Source organism: Hippopotamus amphibius, chromosome 16 (genome assembly GCF_030028045.1).
Source record: "Hippopotamus amphibius kiboko isolate mHipAmp2 chromosome 16, mHipAmp2.hap2, whole genome shotgun sequence".
NCBI classification, from domain to species: Eukaryota; Metazoa; Chordata; class Mammalia; order Artiodactyla; family Hippopotamidae; genus Hippopotamus; species Hippopotamus amphibius.
The window spans coordinates 26,785,052-26,807,873 of NC_080201.1; the positions used below are offsets into that span (position 1 = coordinate 26,785,052).

At 42.4% G+C, this 22,822-nt stretch overlaps 1 protein-coding gene and 1 pseudogene across 1 annotated transcript; one reads left to right on the forward strand and one right to left on the reverse strand.

The window, feature by feature from the left end:
- Positions 1-778: 778 nt before the first annotated feature.
- On the reverse strand, positions 779-10,463 carry LOC130839290 (DNA replication complex GINS protein PSF3-like). Its single transcript, XM_057713412.1, has 3 exons — positions 10,092-10,463; positions 2,806-3,039; positions 779-2,438 (listed from the first exon to the last, which is right to left on the reverse strand). Exons 1-3 carry the CDS (start codon positions 10,275-10,277, stop codon positions 2,208-2,210), a joined length of 651 nt encoding a protein of 216 aa, XP_057569395.1. The 5' UTR covers positions 10,278-10,463; the 3' UTR covers positions 779-2,207.
- Positions 10,464-18,372: 7,909 nt separating this feature from the next.
- Positions 18,373-18,470, forward strand: LOC130839459 (U6 spliceosomal RNA; annotated as a pseudogene).
- The last annotated feature ends 4,352 nt before the right edge of the window (positions 18,471-22,822 follow it).

The window sequence follows — 22,822 nt, forward strand, 5'->3', positions numbered from 1 at the left end:
GATGGTGGTATTTAAAACTTAACACTGGAGGGAGCCAGAATGGCTAGAAGGGATCCAAGGACTGACCAAGGAGCCGTCCAAAACGCAGAGGTCGGGAGAGAGGGAGGAACTGACCTGGGAGAGCAAGCCTTGGGGCCCTCCTCTGGGCAGCCCAACTTGTACCCCAGGGAAAAACCTGAAGACAGGTTTTTTTGCATGTAAGTAAGGCCACAGCTACTTGGGAACAGAGCCTTTAAGGGGAAAGAGCACACTTGCCCTCCTTGATTTTATGAATGATTTGGTATTTGAACCAATTTGTTGACTATTTTAAAAAATTCACCTCTTTGAAGGGACCAAATCGTAACCCAAAAGACTGATTTGGGGGACGGTTGGCGGCAGTGGGGGGAGGGGAGGGAGGGTTAGTAATTGCAAGCTCGAAGGCAAATTTATAATTGGAAATGGGTTTCAGAAGCTCCTTGTAATATAATTGGTTCAGAATTTAAAATGGAATAAATTCTGCATGTGTGTACCCACATATTTTTGGCATGTGGCCCCCAAGCAAAATTCTTTTTAATAAGGAAAAAAGTGGCAGCAGGCTTAGGACTGACTTTAAAAAGAAAGCTGTCTGTGAAAAATTAAACAATATGCTTTGCTCACTGACTATGAATTATCTCTGGAGCCCTGACTGTGTAAATGCTGTGACAGCAATGGAAGTCCTTTATCGAGGACACAGCACATCCCCCTGGAGAATGTCCCCCATATTTATGAGTACTGGGCAAACAAAGGAGCAGTTGCTAAAACGTGGATTTATTGGGGCATTACTGTCAAATATGATCAATAACAAAATTCTCTGATAGCTTTGCCTGATCATCTGTAGTACTCGAGTTACAGAAATAGCACTTGTACAGAATGTATTCACGTGCAAAGTAGATCATTTATTTAGCATCAAGATCAAATTATAAAAACATCAGTTCCAACTTAAAACCGGCATTTAAAAACCATCTCTGACATTCTAAGTCTGCATCAAGACATCTGCACAACCTGGAGACCCAAATCCCACTGTAGTTTCCAACAACAAAGGCAATTTTCACCAGTTGTGGGAAGTTGGAGGGGGAGCCATGGTGTGGAGCTAACTGCTCTTCAAAAGGTCCAGTGGGTCCCAGGGATGCTGTTTCCTACTCTGCCTGAGGTTTCCTCCTTGATCTCCAGGGGAAGAGTTCTGTGGTTGCTTAAACAGATTCTCAGCAACTGGTCAGGAATCCACTATATAATAATATTGCAAAATTTCTTGAAGAGAAAAAAGGCATGACTAAGGTCTCTTGCCCACTTGCATCTGCCATGCGAAGCTTCTTGAGCAGGGCTCTTCATAACCAGCGACACTGAAGTCCTGATTTCAATGTAGTGAGGGCTGGGTAACACCCTTTAATAACTGCTTTGCAATTCCAAACGACTCCCTGACAGCGTTCCTGGGGAGGGCATGGAATCACTGTGCGGGGGCTCTAAAGATCTCTGAGGCAAAAACAAGCTCAGTTTAACCATGTCCCATCTCGGCTGACGGCAGAGTTATGTGAAGTCCAGTTCACGAAGCCCTCCTCACAGAAGAAGAAGGCAACGTCTGCTCTTCAGTAAAAGCAACACCACTCATTGGTCTTTCCCTTTTTCCTTCCTCATTCTTGGCGACTGTTTTTGGAAACTGGGTAACTCCCCATAGGCAGGTGGCAGGAGATACTTACAAGTAGGGCCAGCATCCTAGAGGTACTGTCCTTTGTGCAACCACAAGGAAGATGAGGCAATTAAGCTCAAGAGGACATTTTGTGAACAGGCTAGGAAGACCCATTTGTACCCGTCCTTTGGAGCTAGTGAAACTTGGGCATCTAAGGCCGTTCAAACTTCTGGGCACGAGGAAACCCAGTTCTAACTCTAATGCGATATGCGTATTAATGATCCTTATTTATGAAGGACGTTGGTTTCTCCTTGGCTGTGGATTCCTGGGTTAAGTAGGCCTGGGCTGTGGGTCAGCAGGTGGGATAGTCCTGGAAGACTTATAGGGCCAGGGACATCCTCCAGCACATCCTTTCCTCACCAGATGGTAGCATTCCCAACACTACTGCAGGAAATAAGTCACAGGATGGGACATGATTCTGGCCCTTTACAAGGTCAACTAGGCTCCTATCAAGGACGCACAGAGGGATAAGTCTACAGGGAGTAATTCTGTATTCTTCCGGCCTTTAGTCTTCCATGTCAGTGAATTTTCTCTTTGTGTAGTTTTGAACCAGGTTGGAAGCTGTGATCTGAGATGCCTGCCCCTTCTCCCAACACTGAAAGTCATTCAGTCCTTTCTGCCCTGTTTGAAACAAGCCTCTCTCCATCTTGTCTAGCCTGGCTACCAGTGCTGAAGTGTCTTCGTTGTAAGTGTTCTGGGAGGAGTCCATGATGCGGCGGAAACATCCAACAAACGTCTGAAGAAGCGAGAGAGAGAGAAATCAGATACATTTTTATCCTTGAACATTTAAATGGCACGAAAGGCATGAATCTGGTTTGGGACTTAGTCAGAAGGAGGTCTGCGTCTCTTCTGCCAGTCACCCTTTCTTATTTCCAGGACTTCCTGTTGGTCCCAACTCTTAGCAAGCAAATATGAAGAGCAGCAGACAAGCCATATTTACATGTATATATAATCGACAAACACAGTCTAATTGTAGGCTGACCTGGAATAACAATAAACTGACTGTATAAATTATACACTCCCCTGGGTAAGAGTAACATCTGGCAGCCGCCGGCTGGCTCCTGAGACGTGCAGTGCCATAGGTTTTCATGTCAATTACTTGCCTGCAGGAGAGACTGGGAGATGTCTGCATTCTCTGGACTGTCAAAATGCAGGAGCTGGGAGCCGAACCCGTAGAAATGTGGCCCCATTTTGTGGAGGTCCACCACGTTGGCATCTGCACTGAACACGGTCCTCCAACCCTCTTGATAGATCTTGGGAAGTTCCACAGAAAGGATCCGGCGCTTGTTGTCAAAAAGTCCTTTTGCCAGCCACAAGGGGAATTCAAGCTTTGTGCCCTGTATCACACAGGATTGTAGGTTTTCAAAACAAGTAACATATTAGTAAATGTGTGTGACAAAAAGGAAATGGACATGGCCTGAAGGAATATCAATACTGCCTGTTCTCCTTAGGGGGAGTGACTGTCAAGTACAGAAGATGTAGTTGTGACTTGAAGAAATGAACTGTGTGGGCTACAGTTTTATGTCATGATGGAAAGGAGAGAGAAAAAGGATTTATATACCAAAAACATAGTGAAGAACAAAAATGTGGCACAAAGGGAAAGTTTTCTAACATAAATAAAAACTGTCCAATTGTAGCTACTTCAGAGGTATAGTAAACATTTCTGCTTTCTTTGATGATTCAATATCTATTCCACATACACACTGACTGAGTGCCTACTACATGCCAAGCACCTCTCTGGGAAAATGGGATCAGCCTGAGCTCAGGCTACAGCCCTTCCTCAGCCCACTATGCAGCTTTAAAGATGACAGAAAAGGTAAATGTCTCTCCTTATTTTTTAAAGCCTTAACAGAATTGGTAAATAAGATGAGGTGGCCATGATAGACAAGAAGTTAAGAGAAATATCCAAAAATAAATAAATAAACAAAAGGAAAGCATAACTGGGTTAAGGAGGCAACAAAGGCACAAAACTCTCACAGAGGAGAATTGCTGTAAAAGGTGGGAGCGGCTTTGAGGGGTGTGTGAGCAGAGCGTTTGATAAACCTCACAGGACTGGGGAGAAAAATACTGAGTTCAGAGCTGCCCAAACAGCCCGGAGATAAGGGGTCAAGATCCAAGAAAGAAGAGAGAAAAGTAAAGTCCAATATTTGGCACCAAATATCAAGAGCAATTAGGCACTGACTTTAAAATAAATAAAAAATCAAATGGAAATTCCAGAACTAAAAAATGCAATAATTGACCTTGAGAACTCACTAGATTAACTCAAATTTAACAGGTTTACCAGCTTTAACATAGACGAAGTGAGTATCTTGAAGTGGAAAAAAGATCAGTAGAAAATAACCAGACTAAGCATGGAGAGAAAATACAGAAAAGAGCCTAAGAGGCATATAGAATATGGTTAAAAAAAAAAAAAAAAAAGTCTAACATACATGTAATTTGAATCCCAGAAGGGGAGGAGAGAAAGATTGAGGCAAAAGAACTATCTGGAGATAATGGCCACGAATTTTCCAAAATTCAAAGGAACATAACATCACAGATTCAAGGAACATTCTGAATACCAAGAAGGATAACCATTAATAAGACCACAGCAAGGCACATCTTCCTCAAATTGCTGAAAAACAAAGACACAGACAAAAGCAGCTGTTGGTGGAGGTGAGGAACATATTGCCTTTAAAGAAGAAACAATAAGAGTTAAAGCCAACTACAAAGCACTGACAGAAAATAACTGCTTACTAAAATTCTATACCCATTGAAAATATCCTTTAAAAGCGAAGGTGAAATAAAGGCATTTCCAGACAGGAAGTGTGCACCAAAGAGTTAACACAGCAGCCTGAGACTGCTCTCCTTAGGCCTGCTTAGCATGCATGCTTGGGTTACTCTTTACCTTTTCTATAAGTTGTACCAAAACATTTACAAGTTCTTTCCTTAGTACCATTCCTTCAAATAAAGTAATTTGGTACCCACCCCCCCCCAAAAAAAAAGCCTGCTTAAAGGATAGTCCTTGGTTCGTATCTGGAAATTTGGATTTTAAGAGAGCTCCCACCATTCCTGGGGCTGATAAGAGTGCCTCAATGCACCTATACTGTTTGTATAAACAATGTGGTTCATACTGAACCCTTGTTTTCCTTCTTGGAGTCTGGAATCCTGGTACGTGCTAGGTAGAGAGTACCTATGTAAATTGCCCCTAATAAAACCTTGGGTACTGAGTCTCTAATGAGCTTCTCTGGTAGACAATACTGCACATATGTTGTCACAGTTCATTACTGGAATTAACTGTGTGCTGCAGGACTCCACTGGAGCAAGACTCTTGGAAACTTGTGTCTGGTCTCCTGCAAACTTCATCTCATGCACCCTTCCCTTTGCTGATTTTGCTCTGTATTCTTTTACTGTATTAATATTTAAACATAAGCATGACTCTCTGAAGAGTCCTGTGAGTCCTCTTAGTGAATCATCAAACCTGGGCTTGGTTTTTGGGACCTCTTGTACAGATAGAAATGGAGAATCTATTACTAGAAGACCCAGAGTAAAGAAATCAAGAAGGGAGAATGCAAATGACCCCAGCAAGAACTACAGAAATGCAGGGGAAAAAAAAAAAAGAGTAATGGAAAGAGTAAATACGTGGGTAAATATAATGATAACAATAAATAATAATAACAATAATGTTTTGTTGGATTTAAAATGAGTCAAATTAGAATACATGACAATAATAACATAAAAGAAAGGAGGGAGAAAATGGAGTTAAAATGTTCTTAGGTTCTAGCACTGACTGTGAAGTGGTGAAAGTAGTAATTCACATAACATTCTTGTTAGTCAAAAATGATTGTGTAATATTTAAGGTAGCCACAAAAATAACAGAAGAATAAATAATAAAAAGGAAAATTGGTAACTAAAATTTGATTAATACACTAGAAGTCAAAAAAAGAGAAAGGAACCTAAAACAGATGGAACACAAAGAAAATTGTAGGAAGGTAAAAATAAACACAAATAAATCAATAATTAAGTAAATGTAAACACACTAAATATACCAATTTAAAAACTGTCAAACCGAATAAAAACAAAACCCAACTATATGCTGCTTAAGAGTCATACCATAAATACAAAGATATAAAAAGGCTGAAAATAGAAGGATGGACAAACTGTTAGGCAAACAGTAATCAAAAGAAAGAAGCATTATTACAGATAAAGAGGGACATGTGACAATAATAAAAAGGTCCTTAAATCCACAAGAAAAATATAAATATCTAACAGAAGCAAAAAGAGAAATCGACCAATCTATAATCATCATAGGAAACATTAACATGTCTCTATTTTTTAAATTTTTTTTTACATATCTCTTTAGATAAATGAGAAGTAGCAAACAACAAAAAATCAGTAAGAACACAGACAGTCTCAACAAAACAAATAACTTGACCAGATTGACAGATATAAATTATGTATTGCAGACCATGACTTCACAATATGGAGCTTTTCAAGCACATATAGAATGGTTAAATGGATCCTATGCTGGGGCTTAAAGTAAGTGTTAACTTTCAAAAAACTGAAATCATTCAGACTATGTTCTTTGGTGACTGGGGAATTAAGCCAGAAATCAAAACCCAGAACTGAACATAGCAAAATTTCCAAATGTTTGGACCTAAGCACCAGTCTTCTAAATAATCGATGAGTCAAAGAAGAATTCACAATAGAAATTAGAAAATCAAGTTAAAACTTGTGAAATGTAGTTAAAGCTAGAGGAAATGCACAGCTAAAAATGCAAAAACGAAAGCTGAAAAATCAATGTCCTAGGTACCCATCTCAAAATATGAGTGGGTGGAAGAAAACAAAGAAACTTTAGTCCAAAGTAGAAGGAAAGAACTAATTAAGATAAGAATTTAATGACCTAAAAATAAAGTACAAATGAGAAAGTCGACAGAGCCATTACTTAGTTCTCTTAAAAGACTAATTCAGGGCTTCCCTGGTAGCACAGTGGTTAAGAATTCGCCTGCCAATGCAGGGGACACTGGTTTGGTTCCTGGTCCAGGAAGATCCCACACGCTGTGGAGCAATTAACCCTGTGTGCCACAAACTACTGAGCCTGTGCTCTAGAGCCCACGAGCCACAACTAATGAGCCCACGTGCCGCAAGAGAACCCTGTGCGCCTAGAGCCCATGCTCTGCAACAAGAGAAGCCACTGCAACAAGTAGCCCCCGCTCTCCACAACTAGGGAAAGCCCACACACTGCAATGAAGACCCAATTCAGCCAATTAAAAAAAAAAAGACTAATACAGATGATAAACTCCTAGTAAGACTAATTAAGAAAGAGATACTTTCTCAATATCAAGAATAAAAATCAGGACACAGCTATAATTGTACAGATTTTTTTTTAATTAAAAAAATTTTTTTTATTAGTTGACTGTGTCAGGTCTTAGTTGTGGCACATGGTATCTTCATTGCGGCATGTGGGATCTTTTGTTGCAGCACATGGGCTCTTCATTGTGGCGCACGGGCTTCTCTAGTTGTGGCCCAGGGGCTCTCTAGTTGTGGCGTAAACCTGAGGCATGTGGGATCTTAGTTCCCCGAACAGAGATCAAACCCATGTTTCCTGCATTGGAAGGTGGATTCTTAACCACTGGACCCCCAGGGAAGTCCCCGCATAGATGTTTAAAAGGTTGTAAAAGGATATTTTGAACAACATTATACCACTATATTTGAAAATTTAGATGAAATAGTCAAATTCCTAAGGGAAAAAAACAATGTATCAAGAGTAAAACAAGAATAGAAAATCTGATAGTCCTGTGTCTATGAATGAAATTAAATATGTCATTAAAAACCTTCCTACAGTTGTTGTATAACAAAGGGAGTCCAACTCGAGGATGGACGATGCCTTAGAGGACTGGGGCAGGGAGGGTGGGGGGGACTCGAGGCGGGGGCGTCAAGGAAGGGAGGGAAAAAAAAAAAAAAAAAAACCTTCCTACACTGGGCTTCCCTGGTGGTGCAATGGTTAAGAATCCGCCTGCCAATGCAGGGGACACAGGTTTGATCCCTGGTCCAGGAAGATCCCACATGCCACGGAGCAACTAAGCCTGTGTGCCACAACTACTGAAGCCCGAGTGCCTAGAGCCTATGCGCTGCAACAACAGAAGGCATCGCAGTGAGAAGCCCACACACCACACCAAAGAGTAGCCCCCGCTCGCAGCAACTAGAGAAAGCCCAAGTGCAGCCATGAAGACCCAATGCAGCCAAAAATAAAAATAAATAAATAATAACATAAATCTTGAATCATTGTGGATAATCTGCTGAGGAAAATAAACAACCTTTCAATTTGAAAATAAACAATGTGTTTAAAAACAAGCAGACAAAACCTTCCTACACAAATCTCCCGTGCAGAAGAATCCCAAATAATTTATGTGGACTCAATACCCTCAAAGAAGTAGAGCACAACTCCCCACTCCTTAAGTACGGCTGCACATAATGACTTCCTTCCAGAGAGAGCAGTTTGGAAAGGTGGAAAAAAAAGAGTAACTTATCATGAAGAATCCTGAGGAACCCCACTTTGGCCAAGTGATCAAGGTTCCTATCAACATGATAAGTCATACCGATGGCATGTACCCTTGATACAATGTGGTAAAATTGGAACTTTACCTCTATGGTCTTCCTCCTCAAAACATAGTCGAATTATGAGAAAACCATCAGACAAATCTCAAATGAAAAATATTCTCAACAAAATACCTGCCCAGCGCTCCACAAAATCCATGGTCATTAAAAACAACGAAAGTCTGATAAACTGTCAAAGCCAAGAGAAGCCTAAGGACACACGATTACTAAATGCAATTTGGTGTCCTGGGTGCGATCCCGGAACAGAAAAAGGACATTAAGTAAAAATGAAGGAAATAGGAACAAAATTGGGATGGCACATCTCTATTTGTCAGTGTGTAACAGAACTAAATCCTTAACTACTATAATGAAAAGTCAATAAATAATGTCGAAATTTTTAAAAAATCAATATAAATTTAAGAACATCATTTAGAAATATGGAGGTGAATTCTGAAGAAGCTATGAAAAAAGTAGACACTATGGAAATGGAAAGGGACGTAAGGGAAAGCAAGGCAGGGCCTGCTATTTTTTGTTATAAATCTTTTGGTACTATTTGACTTTTTTTTTTTTTTTTGGGCACACGGGCTTAGTTGCCCCGTGGCATGTGGAATCTTCCTGGAGCTGGGACCGCTGCATTGGCAGGCGGATTCTTAACCACTGCGCCACCTAGGAAGCCCCTGTTTGACTTTTTAAACTTTGTATATGCCTTACTTTGATAAAAATCAACTCAAAACAAACCAAACAAAAACACCATTCTTGGGACTTCCCTGGTGGCACAGTGGTTAAGAATCCACCTGCCAATGCAGGGGACATGGGTTCCATCCTGGGCCCGGCTTCCCACATGCCACGGAGCAACTAAGCCAGGGCACCACAACCACTGAGCCTGTGCTCTGGGGCCTGTGAGCCACAACTACTGAAGCCCACCTGCCTGGAGCCAGTGCTCCACAACAAGAGAAGCCACTGCAATGAGAAGCCAGCACACCACAAGGAAGAGTAGCCCCTGGATGGCCGCAACTAGAGAAAGCCTGCGTGCAGCAACTAAGACCCAATGCAAACAAAAATTTAAAAACATAAAAATAAAACAACAACAGCAACAAAAAGCACCCTTCTGAACAAAACTTAGGTTAAATACGAAATCAAAAATAACAACCCATGTTCCTGGGACAAACTCGAATTTGAAGTCATGCAGTCCTAGGTTCGCATCCCAGCTCACCACTCACAAAGAGACCCTGCCCAAGATACCCAACTTTTCCAGACTTCAATTTCCTTGTATAGAACACCACCCAGGGCTGTTTAAGGACTAAAAGGGTATTAGATAGAAAAGTATAGTCCCCCCCCCCCCCCCCCCAAACGCCATCCCAGGCCAAAGCCCTCAGGAAATGGCTGATGATACCATCATCATTACGCAGGAATGAATCTAGCAATTTGCGGTTCCCAGACATCAGCTGCTCCTACAGAACCCAAAACTATTGTTTTAAGGCAAAAGTGATCAGAACCCTGGTCCTCAAGAATTCCGTAGGCGCCAATCTTTAACCATCAACACACGCAGGGGTGTAAAGACACCGCCGGATTTGGATAGTTTCAAAAATGAAATCCGTGTTGGAGAGACGGAGCCTGACAACTCAGCATAAATTTAGTTTCCGTAGGAGTGGCGAAAGCTAGGTCGGGAGCGGGACCAGAGGACAGGACTTCTCAGCGCACGGCCCAGCCTCCCCGTAAAACTACAGATCCCAGAGGGCAGCGCGCCCGGAGACGCAGCGCCTCAAGCCCGCAAGTCCTACCGGGAGTTGTAGTCTTTACGGGCGGGACCGCTTACCTCAGGGATCGCGTTGTCAGTCTCGGCCCCTCCGCTCCGGTCCTGGAAGAAAGCGCCGAGGCGCGGCATGGGGATCTCCGTGCGCACCGGGAGCTTCTCGTGGGACATCAGAATGTCGTCCAGGGAAAGAAAGTTCTCCTCAGGCCCCAGCGCACCCGACTCCACCTGGAAATAAGCCTCGGACATGGCGGCGCCTTGAGCTTCTCCGTTTCCGCGCTCGTGATTCTGGAGACCTCGGGGAGTCAGGGATGTAAAAGAAGGAGGAGGCGGCTGAGGCCGGTCAGGATCGTGACGGTTGAAGCGGTGGCCGCGGCGCCAGGCTGAATTCAACTCTTTTCCCGCGCCCGGGGGCGGGACAGACAGGAGCAGTCGAGCCAGGCCGTCCGGCCAGGCAGAAGCAATCGACAAAGTCTGAGGATTTGGTCTCGCGCTACCCGTGGGGTGCGGGAGCAGTAGGTGCACCTGCCCCAAGATTCTCTTGTAGCTTTGTAGCCCAGCGCGAGAACTTAAAGAGCAACTGGGAATGCCTTTGAAACTGCAAGATGCGTTTGCGCTGGATTGTGTGTATGTGGTCCTTTAAACGTTTATATGAAATTTTAAACACTTAAAAAAAAAAGATATCATTGCGCCCTCTTTCCCAGGCTTGCTCCATTCTGAGCTGTTTACTACAGTGTGCCAATCTCTGTTGATCTTGGTACTTGAAACATACATTCTTTTTTTTTTTTTTTTTTTTTTGAAACATACATTCAAAACAAAACAAAACTCTAGTACTAGCCCCAGATAGTTATTATGGACTATTTGTAGTGTTTTGGAGGACGTATAAAATAGAGTGGGAGGAAGGAAGGAGCACCAGCCCACATGGCTTGCAAGGGTCCCGAGTCTACTTTAGAACCCTCCAGTTCTTAACATCAAGCGGCAATCTCCTTTTGTGGCTTTTATTTTAAATCCTTAAAAGAGGGAATCTGATCGGCCCAGTTCATCTCTTCGAGAGAGGCCACATTGGTCATAGGTGGCCAGCCACTCTATAGATTGGGTGCCTGTGTCAGTGGGAGAGGGAGAGGGAAAGAGTCATGTGACATGTATCAGACTTGAGGGCACAGGGCTATGGGTGGTGGCAGAGTGTTGAGAAAGGCATTACAGAATTTATAAAGAAGGACATTTTCTGGGGTGACTAGAGCTGTGAGCAGCAGGTTCATGGGGAAGGAATGTGTACTAACCATGTTTTTTATTTTGTGTATTTTACGATGCTTTGACATCTTGGGGCCTTGCAGCCCCGGGAGGAACTGTTCCTCCCAGGGTGAGCTAATTCCTAGAGTAACAAACAACTTGCCTGTGAGCCTGCCTTCCATGGACAAAGCAACTGATCCAAAGCCTATATCCCAACCACTTTCTTTATCTAACTCCCACATACCAAGCAATATTTCCCTGCCCTAAATCCCCCCAGGGCCAAGTGCTGGACAATTAGAGACCAATCTGATCCAAACTATCCAATCCCAAGTTTGCTCACACTTGCTTACGCCGCCTCACCCATTTCTTCCCACAGAAACCACAGTAAAGGTTCTGGGCTATATTCTCCCCTCACTCCTTCTGCCTCCTGACTGACCCTGGTACTTCCCCATGTGGCCCTGCGTGGCATGATGTGCCCCTTGGGAACTGTGAGCAATATAACTTCCTTCAGTGGCACTGACCACGCTGTGTCATTACTCAATGACCTCTATAAGTTAAATCCTGGGTATTGTCAAAACAAGAGGCTGTGGAAGAGTAGGCCAAATTACGGAAAGCCTTGAGTAATCTTCTAAGGGTTTAGGCTATTCCGTAGGAGATGGGGAAAAAAAGTGTAAGGTTTTTGAGCAAGTAATAACATATATCTGAGCTTTAAGAAGAGAATTCTGGCAGTAGGGTGAAGAAGAGAGAGAATAGATGCAGGGAAGCCAGTTTGGAAGCTGTTCAGTGGGCAGGACCTGGCAAGTCGCTGAATGTAGGAAGGAAAGGACAGAAAGGGTCAGAGATGACTCGGGTTTTTAACTTGGTTGACTAGGTGGATGGAGGTGTCACTAATAGCACAGGAATATGGGCAGCTGGAGGCAAAATATGAGTTCAGTTTGGTACTCATGGAGTCCAGGAGCCGCTGAAGAGGCAGGTCTGCAGCCCAGTGGAGAAACCATCCTTGAACTTTTGGTTATCCTATTTTGTGGTAGTTACATGAGAATCTTTTTCTTTATCATATTTGAAATGTTCAGTTTGCTATACTATCCAATACAAAAATAAACATAATTTATATCCAAAACTTATGATTTCCCTGATGAAATGGATGTAGGGTTCTGGATATAGTTTGAGATAGAAATATAAGTTAATTTGTCTAATTGAAGGCAATGCAGGTTATTTGCTGACAAAGATAGTAAGCTATTTTTTATGTTGAAACAGTTGAGATGGATGCTTAATGATCTATCAGTGCCAAAGAAAGGCATTATTTTTGTACAGAGACTAGAATATTGGCTCTAAACTCAAATACCGCAGTTATTTTGATACTAAGGTAACAGGCCAGTGTTTAAGATAAAATCAGAGTAACTTGTTTTTCTTATTTAATGTCCAGGCTCATCATGAAACTATTATTCATTGCTTGTATATTTTTTCTCAATTTTGTCATGTTTCTCTTTGAACTAATAAGTGAATAAGCCAGAAAAAGTGAAATGAGCGAACGTTTGAGCTTCCGATGCTAAACAACTGCATTAATTCACTGACAAAAGTGGCACAGTGTTTATCAAGTATAGATCTGCTTATAGCTTAAATTATAGGAGCCAGCAATGCTCCTTTTTTCTAAGAAAGCTTGTGTCCCTTAGTCCCCAGCCAACCAATCTACATACCAGAATTACACCGAACAGAATTTCAGTATATTTACAATATTCAGGGTATACTCAGTATATCTACCATGTATGGAATTTGTGTCTTCTGAAAGGTATCTGCTGGATCCCTGAAAAATAGAATCATTTTCCCACTGTAATCATTTCAAGACTGCAAAATTGTAGAACTGTTTTAGCATACACAGACTTTAGATAAAGCAAAACCACAAGCAGTTTTAAATCTGTTTTGTTTTGTTTTGTTCTGTTTTGTTTTGTTTTGAATACCAGTGCTTTCTAAATTTCTTCCATTGAGTGGGGAGGCTGTGGTACAAGGGACAGAAATCCAGACCTGGGTGTAGGGGCTGGGGGAGGACCTACAGGGGAACAGGGGAAGGAAAGAAACAAAGCAATATATTGGACACCATCCTTCCAGTTGCTTGCTTAGCCCAAAGTTTTAGGATGTTCCTTGATCCCTCTCCCCTTACACCCTTAACTTGTCCATCAGCAAATGTGGGCTCTGCCTTCATAATATTTCCGGAATCTGACCACTGTCCATCACTCTGGTCCAGGCCACCATCATCTCTTGTCTGGATTTTTCAGTAGCTTCCTATGTTGTCTTGCTTCTGTCTATGACCTCCTTATTGTTCCTTGAAAATCCCAGGCACACTCACTCCTCAGGGCTTGGCACTGTCTGTTCCTGCTCCCTAGGTTCCCTTTCTCTTGGATTTCCACATGGCTGGTTCTGTTCAGTGTCTCCTCCAAAGTCACCTGAGTAAATGAAGCATTCTCAATGGGCCCTTCGCTAGCCACTCTACCTACACGTTTAACCCTCCCTCACTGGCACCCAGTATCCCCTGCCCTTTCCCCTCAGCACTGATCATTCTCTCATGTCCTATGTATTTTGTTTATCTTGCTTATTGGCACCCCTACTAGGACATTAGCTCCATGAGGGCAGGGATTCTTTCTTTTTTTTAATTTATTGGCTGTGTTGGGTCTTTGTTGCAGCACACGGGCTTTCTGTAGTTGCGGTGAGTGGGGGCTACTCTTCATTGTGGTGCGCGGGCTTCTCACTGCAGTGGCCTCTTTTGTTGTAGAGCACAGGCTCTAGGCACGTGAGCTTCAGTAGTTGCAGCACACAGGCTCAATAGTTGTGGCTCATGGGCTCTAGAGCGCAGGCTCAATAGTTGTGGTGCATGGGCTCAGTTGCTCCGCAGCACGTGGGATCTTCCTGGCTCAGGGATTGAACCCGTGTCCCCTGCATTGGCAGGCGGATTCTTAACCACTGCACCACCTAGGAAGTACCAGGGCAGGGATTCTTTTTGGTGTATCTTTCACTGCTGTATCTCCAGTGCTTAGTGCATGGTAGGCACTTCATAATACTTATTGAATGAATTTGTGAGTCTTTATTTATAGTAGTGATGTTATTTTGTTTAAAACATGAAGTAAAAACAATGAATCAGTTTTAAGTAACTAATAGTACAAGTGATGTGCAGATATTACAACAGGCACAAAGAGTAGCAGTGAAATGTTGAAAACATTGGATTTAAGTGGTTAAAAATACTTTGTCAAGGTACAGGTTTAGTCACACCCAACTTTCTACATCCACGAGATCTGGTCATTAATAATGTCGTGATGAAAGCTCATTGACTGGGCCCTGCTCACTTAAGCTTGTTAGTTTGGTGCAATGCTATTGAATTTGACCTTTACATCAACTGTGGAAATGGAATGCTTAAGTAAAGAGTCAACAGGAGGGCTTCCCTGGTCGCGCAGTGGTTAAGAATCCACCTGCCAATGCAGGGGACATAGGTTCGATCCCTGGGCCGGGAAGATCTCACATGCCATGAAGCAACTAAGTCCGTGGGCCACAACTACTGAAGCCTGCGTGCCTAGAGCCCATGCTCCACAGCAAAAGAAGCCACCACAATGAGAAACCTGCACACCGCAAAGAAGAGTAGCCCCCGCTCGCCACTGGAGAAAGCCTGCATGCAGGAATGAAGACCCAATGCAGCCAAAAAATAAAATAAGTAAATAAAATTGATGAATGGAAATGGAGGGACATTAAAAAAAAAGTAAACAAAATTTAAAATGGCTTAGTCTCCTACCTATGAGACATTTCCATCAGCCATTTATACTCAATTGCTGTGTTACTTCTGGGATCTGACAGGCCTGGGTAGAGTGCCACTTCCAACACTTCAGTTGGCTCTGTGACTTCAGGTAACTTACCGATTGGAAGCTTATATTCTGCACCTGTAAAATGGGGATAATATGATAAGCTCAAGAGTTTTGGTGAACGTGGGATGAATGAGCCAGTCTATACAGAGTGCTTAGCTCAGGGCCTGGCCTATAGTAAGGGCTCAATAAATATCGTCATATCATCGTTATTCATCAAATACTCATTGTTCATTGCTGTATCCTCCACATTCTAAACGGTACTTGGCACATAGCAAGCACTCAATAAACATTTGTTAAATAACTATCATCATTCTTCCCCTCCCCCGATTCAAGTTTCTAAATGTACTCAAAGATGATAAATGGTTATTCTTCAACTTTTCCGTGCAAACATGGTTAGAATTTATCTCCTATGAGCTCAAACGCTTTAATATTTTTTAGTTTTGAAATTACAGGACTATGTTTGAAATCTTATTATGTAAGGTTAATGGATTTAAATCACTGGAGTTCATTTTTACATAATTTAAATGTTCTTTTGGTTGAGCTATTTCTTGAGCACTGCTTCAAAACGCCTTCAATGAGATCAAAATAAATGGATGGGCATAATGCGACCTTATGTGTGGGTAGTGCTGATTTTAGATTCTTCCCACAATCTTCTGCAGAAATTGTAAATCCATCTTACATATTCAGAGACTTTGTGTGTGTCACCCTCAGAACCTGACGAAGGGGCAGATATAGCATCATCATAAGAGAAGTAACTCATTTAGTCCAACTTTTCTTTTTCTGTATTCCCAGCTCCATAAAAATACACTTTCCTCCCATTCTTATATTTTTATCTTTTTCTGGTAACTTATTATATAATTTAATCCATGGTCTGAGAGCCACAGTTTTTCTCAGTCCAAAGGAAGTGGAGTGGCAAATAAACCCATTAGTTTAAGGGGACTCTGGGGGAAGAACAGCAGTCACTTAGTCATCAAGATGTTCAGGCACCTTGGACTTTCCCAGTGGTCAAGACTCCACGCTTCCACTGTAGGGTGGCACAGGTTCGATCCCTGGTCGGGGAACTAAGATCCCACATGCTAGCAGTGTGGCCAAAAAAAAAAAAAAAAAAAAAGGATGTTCAGACACCTGTTAGATGCCCTGGGGCTACCGACATGCACGTGTAGAACAATATGATGTGTTCTGGGCTTTGAGGAGATTGGTTCCCAGAGAAGGAAATGGTAACATGAAGTGGCAAAATCTACGACAGAGCCATGTCCAAAATGTCGTGGAAGTTCAGGAGGAATGGGGAATTCTGACCTGGACAGGAGAGGGGTTTACAAAGGCTTTACAGAGGCAGGGGTGTCAGGATGGGGCCTTCGAGAGTGAGTAGGGCTTTTCCAGCAGGCCCACAAATGCGAGGATGGGTCATCCCAGACCCCAGGATCAAGTTCGAGCAAAGATGGTGGGATCGTGGAAGTTCAAGATCAAACTTCTCGCCTTACAAACCAGCCCCTCCTTTTGCCTTTCATAGGCTGGTTAATGGCTTCACCATCTGCCTGATTACCTGTATCTTCCTATGTCAAGTAACAGGAGAATCCAGTTCAAATCAGCTTAAGTGACCAGGGATTCTAGACTCCAAAACTTGAGTCCGTGACTTCATGGTTCGTTGGTCCAACAGCCACCCAAGGATGTCACTAGGAATCTAATCTCTGCTTTGTTCTGGACACAGTCATGTCCGGTTATGGCTCACTCCTCTGGGGTCCCAAGATGTTTGCCAATAAAGTCAGGTCTACCAGGGTCTTTATTCTTGTCCAAACAAGGAGATCATTCGGTCCCAATAGAGAGTTCTGACATTCACCCTTTCTGGCAGGTTTAGATCACATGCTCACTCCTGAACCCAAAGCTAGAGCCTGAGCAATGGAATAAGCTAATTAGCACAAGTCACTCAAGGCCCACCTTTAAAGCTGGGATGGGGTCAGTTTCCCTAAAGCACGTGGGCTGCACAGCAGGGGAGACTGGAGGCCAATTCCTGCGTGACAATCTCGGTGCTTTTACGAAAGGGGAAGCTGGGTAGAAGACAAATGCCCACGACGACAACTGTCCAATTCAGGACCCTGGGAGGAATTCAGGGTGACTTCCTGTCTCATCACCCCATATCCAGCCTCTCCATAGATTCTGCTAATTCTATCTTTTTCCCCACTCTTTTGTCTATCAAATTGCCTTTGTTCAAGCCTCACCACGTCTCACCTGTACTCCCAAAATGCCTCCTGACGGGATTTTCTCTGCCTCTGGTCTCTCCTTCTTCCAAAGTTCCTTTGCACTACTCTCACGGTGATCTTTCCACCCCAAAGACCTGATCCTGTTACTCCCCTTCTCACAACTCAAACGGCTCCCCATGGGTTACAGAATACATTTAAACTCCTTGGTAAGTCACATTTGTCTTCCACGATCTGTGTATTAGTTTGCTAAGGCTGCCATAGCAACATACCACAGACTGGGTGGCTTAAACAACAGAAAAGTTCTCACAGTTCTGGAGGCTGAAAGTCCAAGATCAAGGTGTCAGCAGGGTTGGTTTCTCCTGAAGCATCTCTCCTTGGTTGCAGACGGCACCTTCTTGCTGTGTCATCACATGGCCTTTCCTCTGTGTGTGCACATCCCTGGTGCCTCTTTCTTACAAGGACACCAGTCATATTGGAGCAAGGTCTCACCCTTACGAATTCATTTTTCCTTAATTACCTTTTTAAAGGCTCTAATTCCACATATAGTCATGTTGCAGAGTTAGGGTTTCAATACATGAATTTGGGAGAAGGGCACAATCCAGTCTGGTTTCCATATTCATCCTCTGATAATTGCTCTTTTTTACCCAGCAATACCTTTTCCCAAGAGCAAAGATGAGCTAGAGATGTCTGAACACAACCACACACACCACCCTTCCTACTTCCTGCCTCACGTGTCCTGAAACGACACCTTCTGTCTCTCTGTAGGTATTTCATGTCTATACATGAAACCCATAAAAACACAGGAAAGTAATAAAGAGTGCCACAAGAAGAGCAGTTATACATGAATTACTGTAAGATAGAAAGCAGATGGGATCAGATTGATAGAAAAATTGGAGCAAAGAAAAACACAGCATAAACATGGAGAGAAAAAAAAAAAAAAAAAAACCTACTACCAAGGAAAGTAGAGCAGTTCAGGGATATTCTAAGCTCAGTCAACAGATACCTGGAGCAGGAGGAGGTGCTAGGGCCAGAGATGGGATATCTGCATATCTGAGAGCCAGGTCAGGTCTTGCTTCCGTAGCACAGAGTAAAACTGGAAGAATGTCAGAAAGATTAGCATGGCCCCTGACATAAGGATGACAGGAACTTGTGAAACATTCCATATTTTTGATAGTATCGCCCCACAGATGACACGCTAATCACAAAGGAGAAAAAGCACTTTTACAACGCAAAGATCTGATGGTTACCAGCCTACGGAAGTGTCATACCTAACACACTAATGATGGGAAAACCTGATATTATGTGTCTATAGATGTCATGCAGTATAAGGTATGCTGAATCACCGATGAAGTATTCTTGCCAAAATAGTTACCATGAATCCAATCAAGCCTCTAGACTCAACTCTACAAGAAATGTGGGAGTGGAGGGGTTTAAGAAAAAGTTAAAGGACACTGAGAGGAAACAAGTAGACAAAATCAGCACATGGTGCCCCCCTAATAGGGCACCTAGTAAAATATTGTCCCAGGGACTCTGGTGCGTTGATTGTAAAACAGAAGTTTCTGACCTCAGAAAGACTTCAGGTGATGCTCCCTAACGCTTTCAGGTATACAAAAACTTCTCTAAGAACCTTACGGGCCTGCCTCATTGCTCCTCTCAGCTAGACAATCGTGCTTCGAAGACTTCTAAGGGGGTGGTCCAACAGCAGCTCCATAGGAAAGAGCCTGATCCTGATGTCATAACGGGATGAGACTTTGGAGGACTCTTGGAAAGGGTGTGTGTATTCTGCACGTGAGAGAAAGGCAAATACACATGCTCTTCAACGTATGATGATTCTACTTACAATTTTTTGACTCTATGACGGTGCGAGAGTGATAGGCGTTCAGTAGAAATGTACCTCACATTTCGAATTTTGATCTTTTGCTGGGCTGGTGGTATGCGGTGAGATGCTCTCCCATGATGCTGGGCAGTGGCGGCGAGCCCGCGGCTCCTGGTCAGCCAGGAGATCACCAGGGTAAGCAACCAATACGCGTATGAAACATCCTGTACCCAGACGACCACTCTGTTTGTCCCTTTCAGTACAGTGTTCAGTGAATTACATGAGACATTCAACACTCCATTATAAACTAGGCTTTCCGTTGGATGATTTTGCCCAACTGTAGAATGACGTATGTGTTCTGAGCACGTTTAAGGCAGGCGAGGCTAAGCTGTGATGTTGGGTAGGTTAGGTGTATTCAATGCATTTTCAACGTGTGATGTTTTCACTTTATGATGGTCCGTCAGGGTGCACCCTCATCATCGATTGAGGAAGATCTGTGATTTGTGGCCAGAAGGCAGACCGTGGCAGTTTTTAAAACATAGCTTCAAATTCTTTGAAGCTGGGTGGGCTTTGTGACTTCTTCAAACCATAGTGTATGATGGAAGGGATGCTATGTGACTTCCGAGGCTAGGTCATAAAAGGAATGCAAGTCCTACTCACCAAAACACTCATTCTCAGAGCCATGAGCCATTATGTAAGAAAACTGACTACTCTGAGGCCACCATGCTTGAAGGGCTACAAAGACATGCTCTGGTGGGTGTTCCTAGCTGAGCCAGCCTTCCAGCCATCACAACCAAGGTGTCAGACGTGAGAGCAAAGCCATCTTGGACCCTCCATCCCGTCTATCTGCCAACTGAATATCACCACTGACTTTTGTTAATGTCATGTGAAACAAAGAATGACTTGAATTTGTGGCCCACAAAATTGTGAGATATAAAATAGTGGTTGTAAGCCACTGAAGTTAAAATTTTCTTTATATTGACAACCAGAGCATAATTTGGCCCTTCCAAAAGTTAATGTCACAGAGGCGGGGGAAGATGATGGGTCAGTTTAAAGGGCTGTAGCAACCAAATACAATAATTCAGCCTTGATTGGCTCCTGGTTCAAAAAACTAGGTGGCAAATACTTTGGGGACAAGTGGGGAGACTTGAACATAGGCTAGTAGATAATATTTTTCAGGAAATTATTGTAAATTTTGTTAGATATGATCACGGTTTTGTGGTTGTATAGAAAAATGTCTTTATTTCTAGGAGCTACTTCCTAAAGTAGTTATGGATCAAGTGTCATTATGATCCAACTTACTTTACAATGAATCAGCAAAACAATCTCACACACACATGCACGCACAAAGTAAACAGAGCAAAAGGCTAACAATTGTTTGAATCTAGGTCCTAGATACATGAGTGTCGGTTACACAATTCTTTTAACTTTTCTGAATGTGAAAATTTTTGTAATAAAAAGCTTGAGGGAAAAAGAGATCAGGGAAAATTATGAAAATGTTCCCAACTTCATTAGTCATCAAGGAAATGCAAATTGAAACCAAAATGCAATACCACCCACCAGAATGGCCAAAATGAAAAGGACAGAAAGTGTTGGCAAGACTATGAAGCAAGTGGAATTCCTTCAGAGACCACTGGTGGAAGCATAAATGGTACAACCATTTTGGACAACTGTTGGCAGAATCTACTAAAGCCCACGTATATCTACCCTATGATTCAGCAACGCCTCTCCCCAAAGAAATCCATATCCATCTTCATCAAAAGAGATGCACAAGCACTGTGGATAGAGGTCTCAAACTGAGAACTACCCAAATATACATCAATGGGAGAATGAACAGATAAATGTATATTCATAAACTGGAAGGCTGTACACCCACGAGAATGAACAAAACACAACCACACAGGACGAGGTGGGTGAACATGCTAAAGGAAGGCAGACAGACGCAAGAGAATATATACTGTATGATTCCACTGTTTTCATAAAGATGGATTCCAACGTTTTGATAAAGATGACACAGATCTACAGCAATAGAAGTCAGGAGAGTTACCCCTGGAGGTGTAGTGACTGAAAGGGGTCACAAGGGTCCAGGATGTTGGTAATGTTCTCGTTCTTGGCCCGGGTGCTGACGACGAGGGTGTGTTCAATTTGAGCAGTTTTCTGTATCCCCTGCCTGTCCCTCCAGAAATGCCGGGTTTCCGGCAGGCTCCTCACTCTTCCAGTTTGCTCATGCCTCCGTGTCTTGGCCATGCCTTCCTCTGCTTGGACTGCCTTTTCCACCTGTCTTCACCGGGCTGGTCTCCACTCTCCTCTGTTACTTCTCAGCTCAGAAGTGCTCTCCTCCACAAAGCCTTCTCTAACCTCCACATTCAGCTAAGTTCCTTTTCCCCTCTGTCTTATAGAGCAGCATCCACTCTAGACAGTTATACTAATACGTACTGTATTACAGTGAAATTCTTTGGACTCCTCTGCTTAGACCCCACGCTCCTTGAAGGCAGCAGTTTTACTCACTGACATAAACCGGTATTAGGGGATTGTTTGCTAAAGTGCCTCAACGAAAGCTGCCTCAATACACATGAACGAAATGTGTCCTGAACTCTACATTGTTTTTAAAATACAGCCTGGAGACCTGCACTGAATAAAAAATAGTAATATTATTTAACTTTGATAGGTGAAAAGATAAAGTCATACTCTCCTTGTTTTTAGAGAGTTGCTTTTTAGTTTTATCAATTTGATTTCAAGTAAAGTTTAAACTCTTCATCTCAAAATTCAGCAACTATAATAAAAAGATATCCTTTTTTCACCCATCAGATTGGCACAGATTTTAAAAAATTGAGAAGACACTGCGTTAGTTAGGACTATAAGTTGGTTTGATCTCTTTGGAGGGCAACTTAGCTATTATCAAAATATAAAGTGAACATATTTTTTATGCAGTAATTCTATTTCTAGAATTTTTTCTATAATTTCCTACATGTGTATGAAAAGATATGCACAAGGACATTCACTGAAGCATTATTCCTCATGGTAGAAAATTAGCCTCAACTAAGGGCCTATCAATAGGATGCTGGTAAATGAGGCCATGTTACTATGCATCACTATGAAGCCATTAAAAAGAATGAGGCTGATTCATATTACCGATCTGATCTGATTCCCAATTATATTCTTAAAAAAAAAAAAACTGTCGATTTTATTTATAAAGATAACGGATAAAGAATGCAAGCCCAAAGTACACACCTGAAAATATCAACTTTAAATCTGATTTACTCAGTATTGATTTGAGGTGATAGATTAAGTACAATTAGTGACACAAGCCAAATGACGCCTGCATCAAGTTCAACATGCATAACACACTTGACAGCATCAAAGGGATTAAACTGAGGAAAACCAGTGATTATGTTTATCAAACATGTGTCAGTGATGCTAAACAAACTGCAGAATCTCTTGATTTTTGACACCAACGCTTCACCCTTAAGCAAAAAAACATGAAAAGGAGGAAAAAGATCTTCATCTGAAAATCTCATGAACAGACAGCTACATTCGTAAGTGGGGAAAAAAAAACCCACGGCAGTAAGGCAAAAGAAAAAGAAAAAAGACATACAGTGTGGAAAGGAAGGAATAAAATTCTTTCTATTTGCAGAAAAAATAATGACAACACCCAATGCGGATAAAAATGCAAAGAAACTGGATGGTAAAATGGTAATTTTAAAA

What these genes read in the sequence shown, in the direction of transcription:
- LOC130839290 (XM_057713412.1), bottom strand. Translation starts at nt 10,277, where the DNA reads ATGTCCGAGGCTTATTTCCAGGTGGAGTCGGGTGCGCTGGGGCCTGAG. An exon ending in CTGACAACGCGATCCCTGAG is followed by an intron (nt 3,040 to 10,091) that starts GTAAGCGGTCCC and finishes TGTGTGATACAG; the next exon opens with GGCACAAAGCTTGAATTCCC. An exon ending in TCTCCCAGTCTCTCCTGCAG is followed by an intron (nt 2,439 to 2,805) that starts GCAAGTAATTGA and finishes TCGCTTCTTCAG; the next exon opens with ACGTTTGTTGGATGTTTCCG.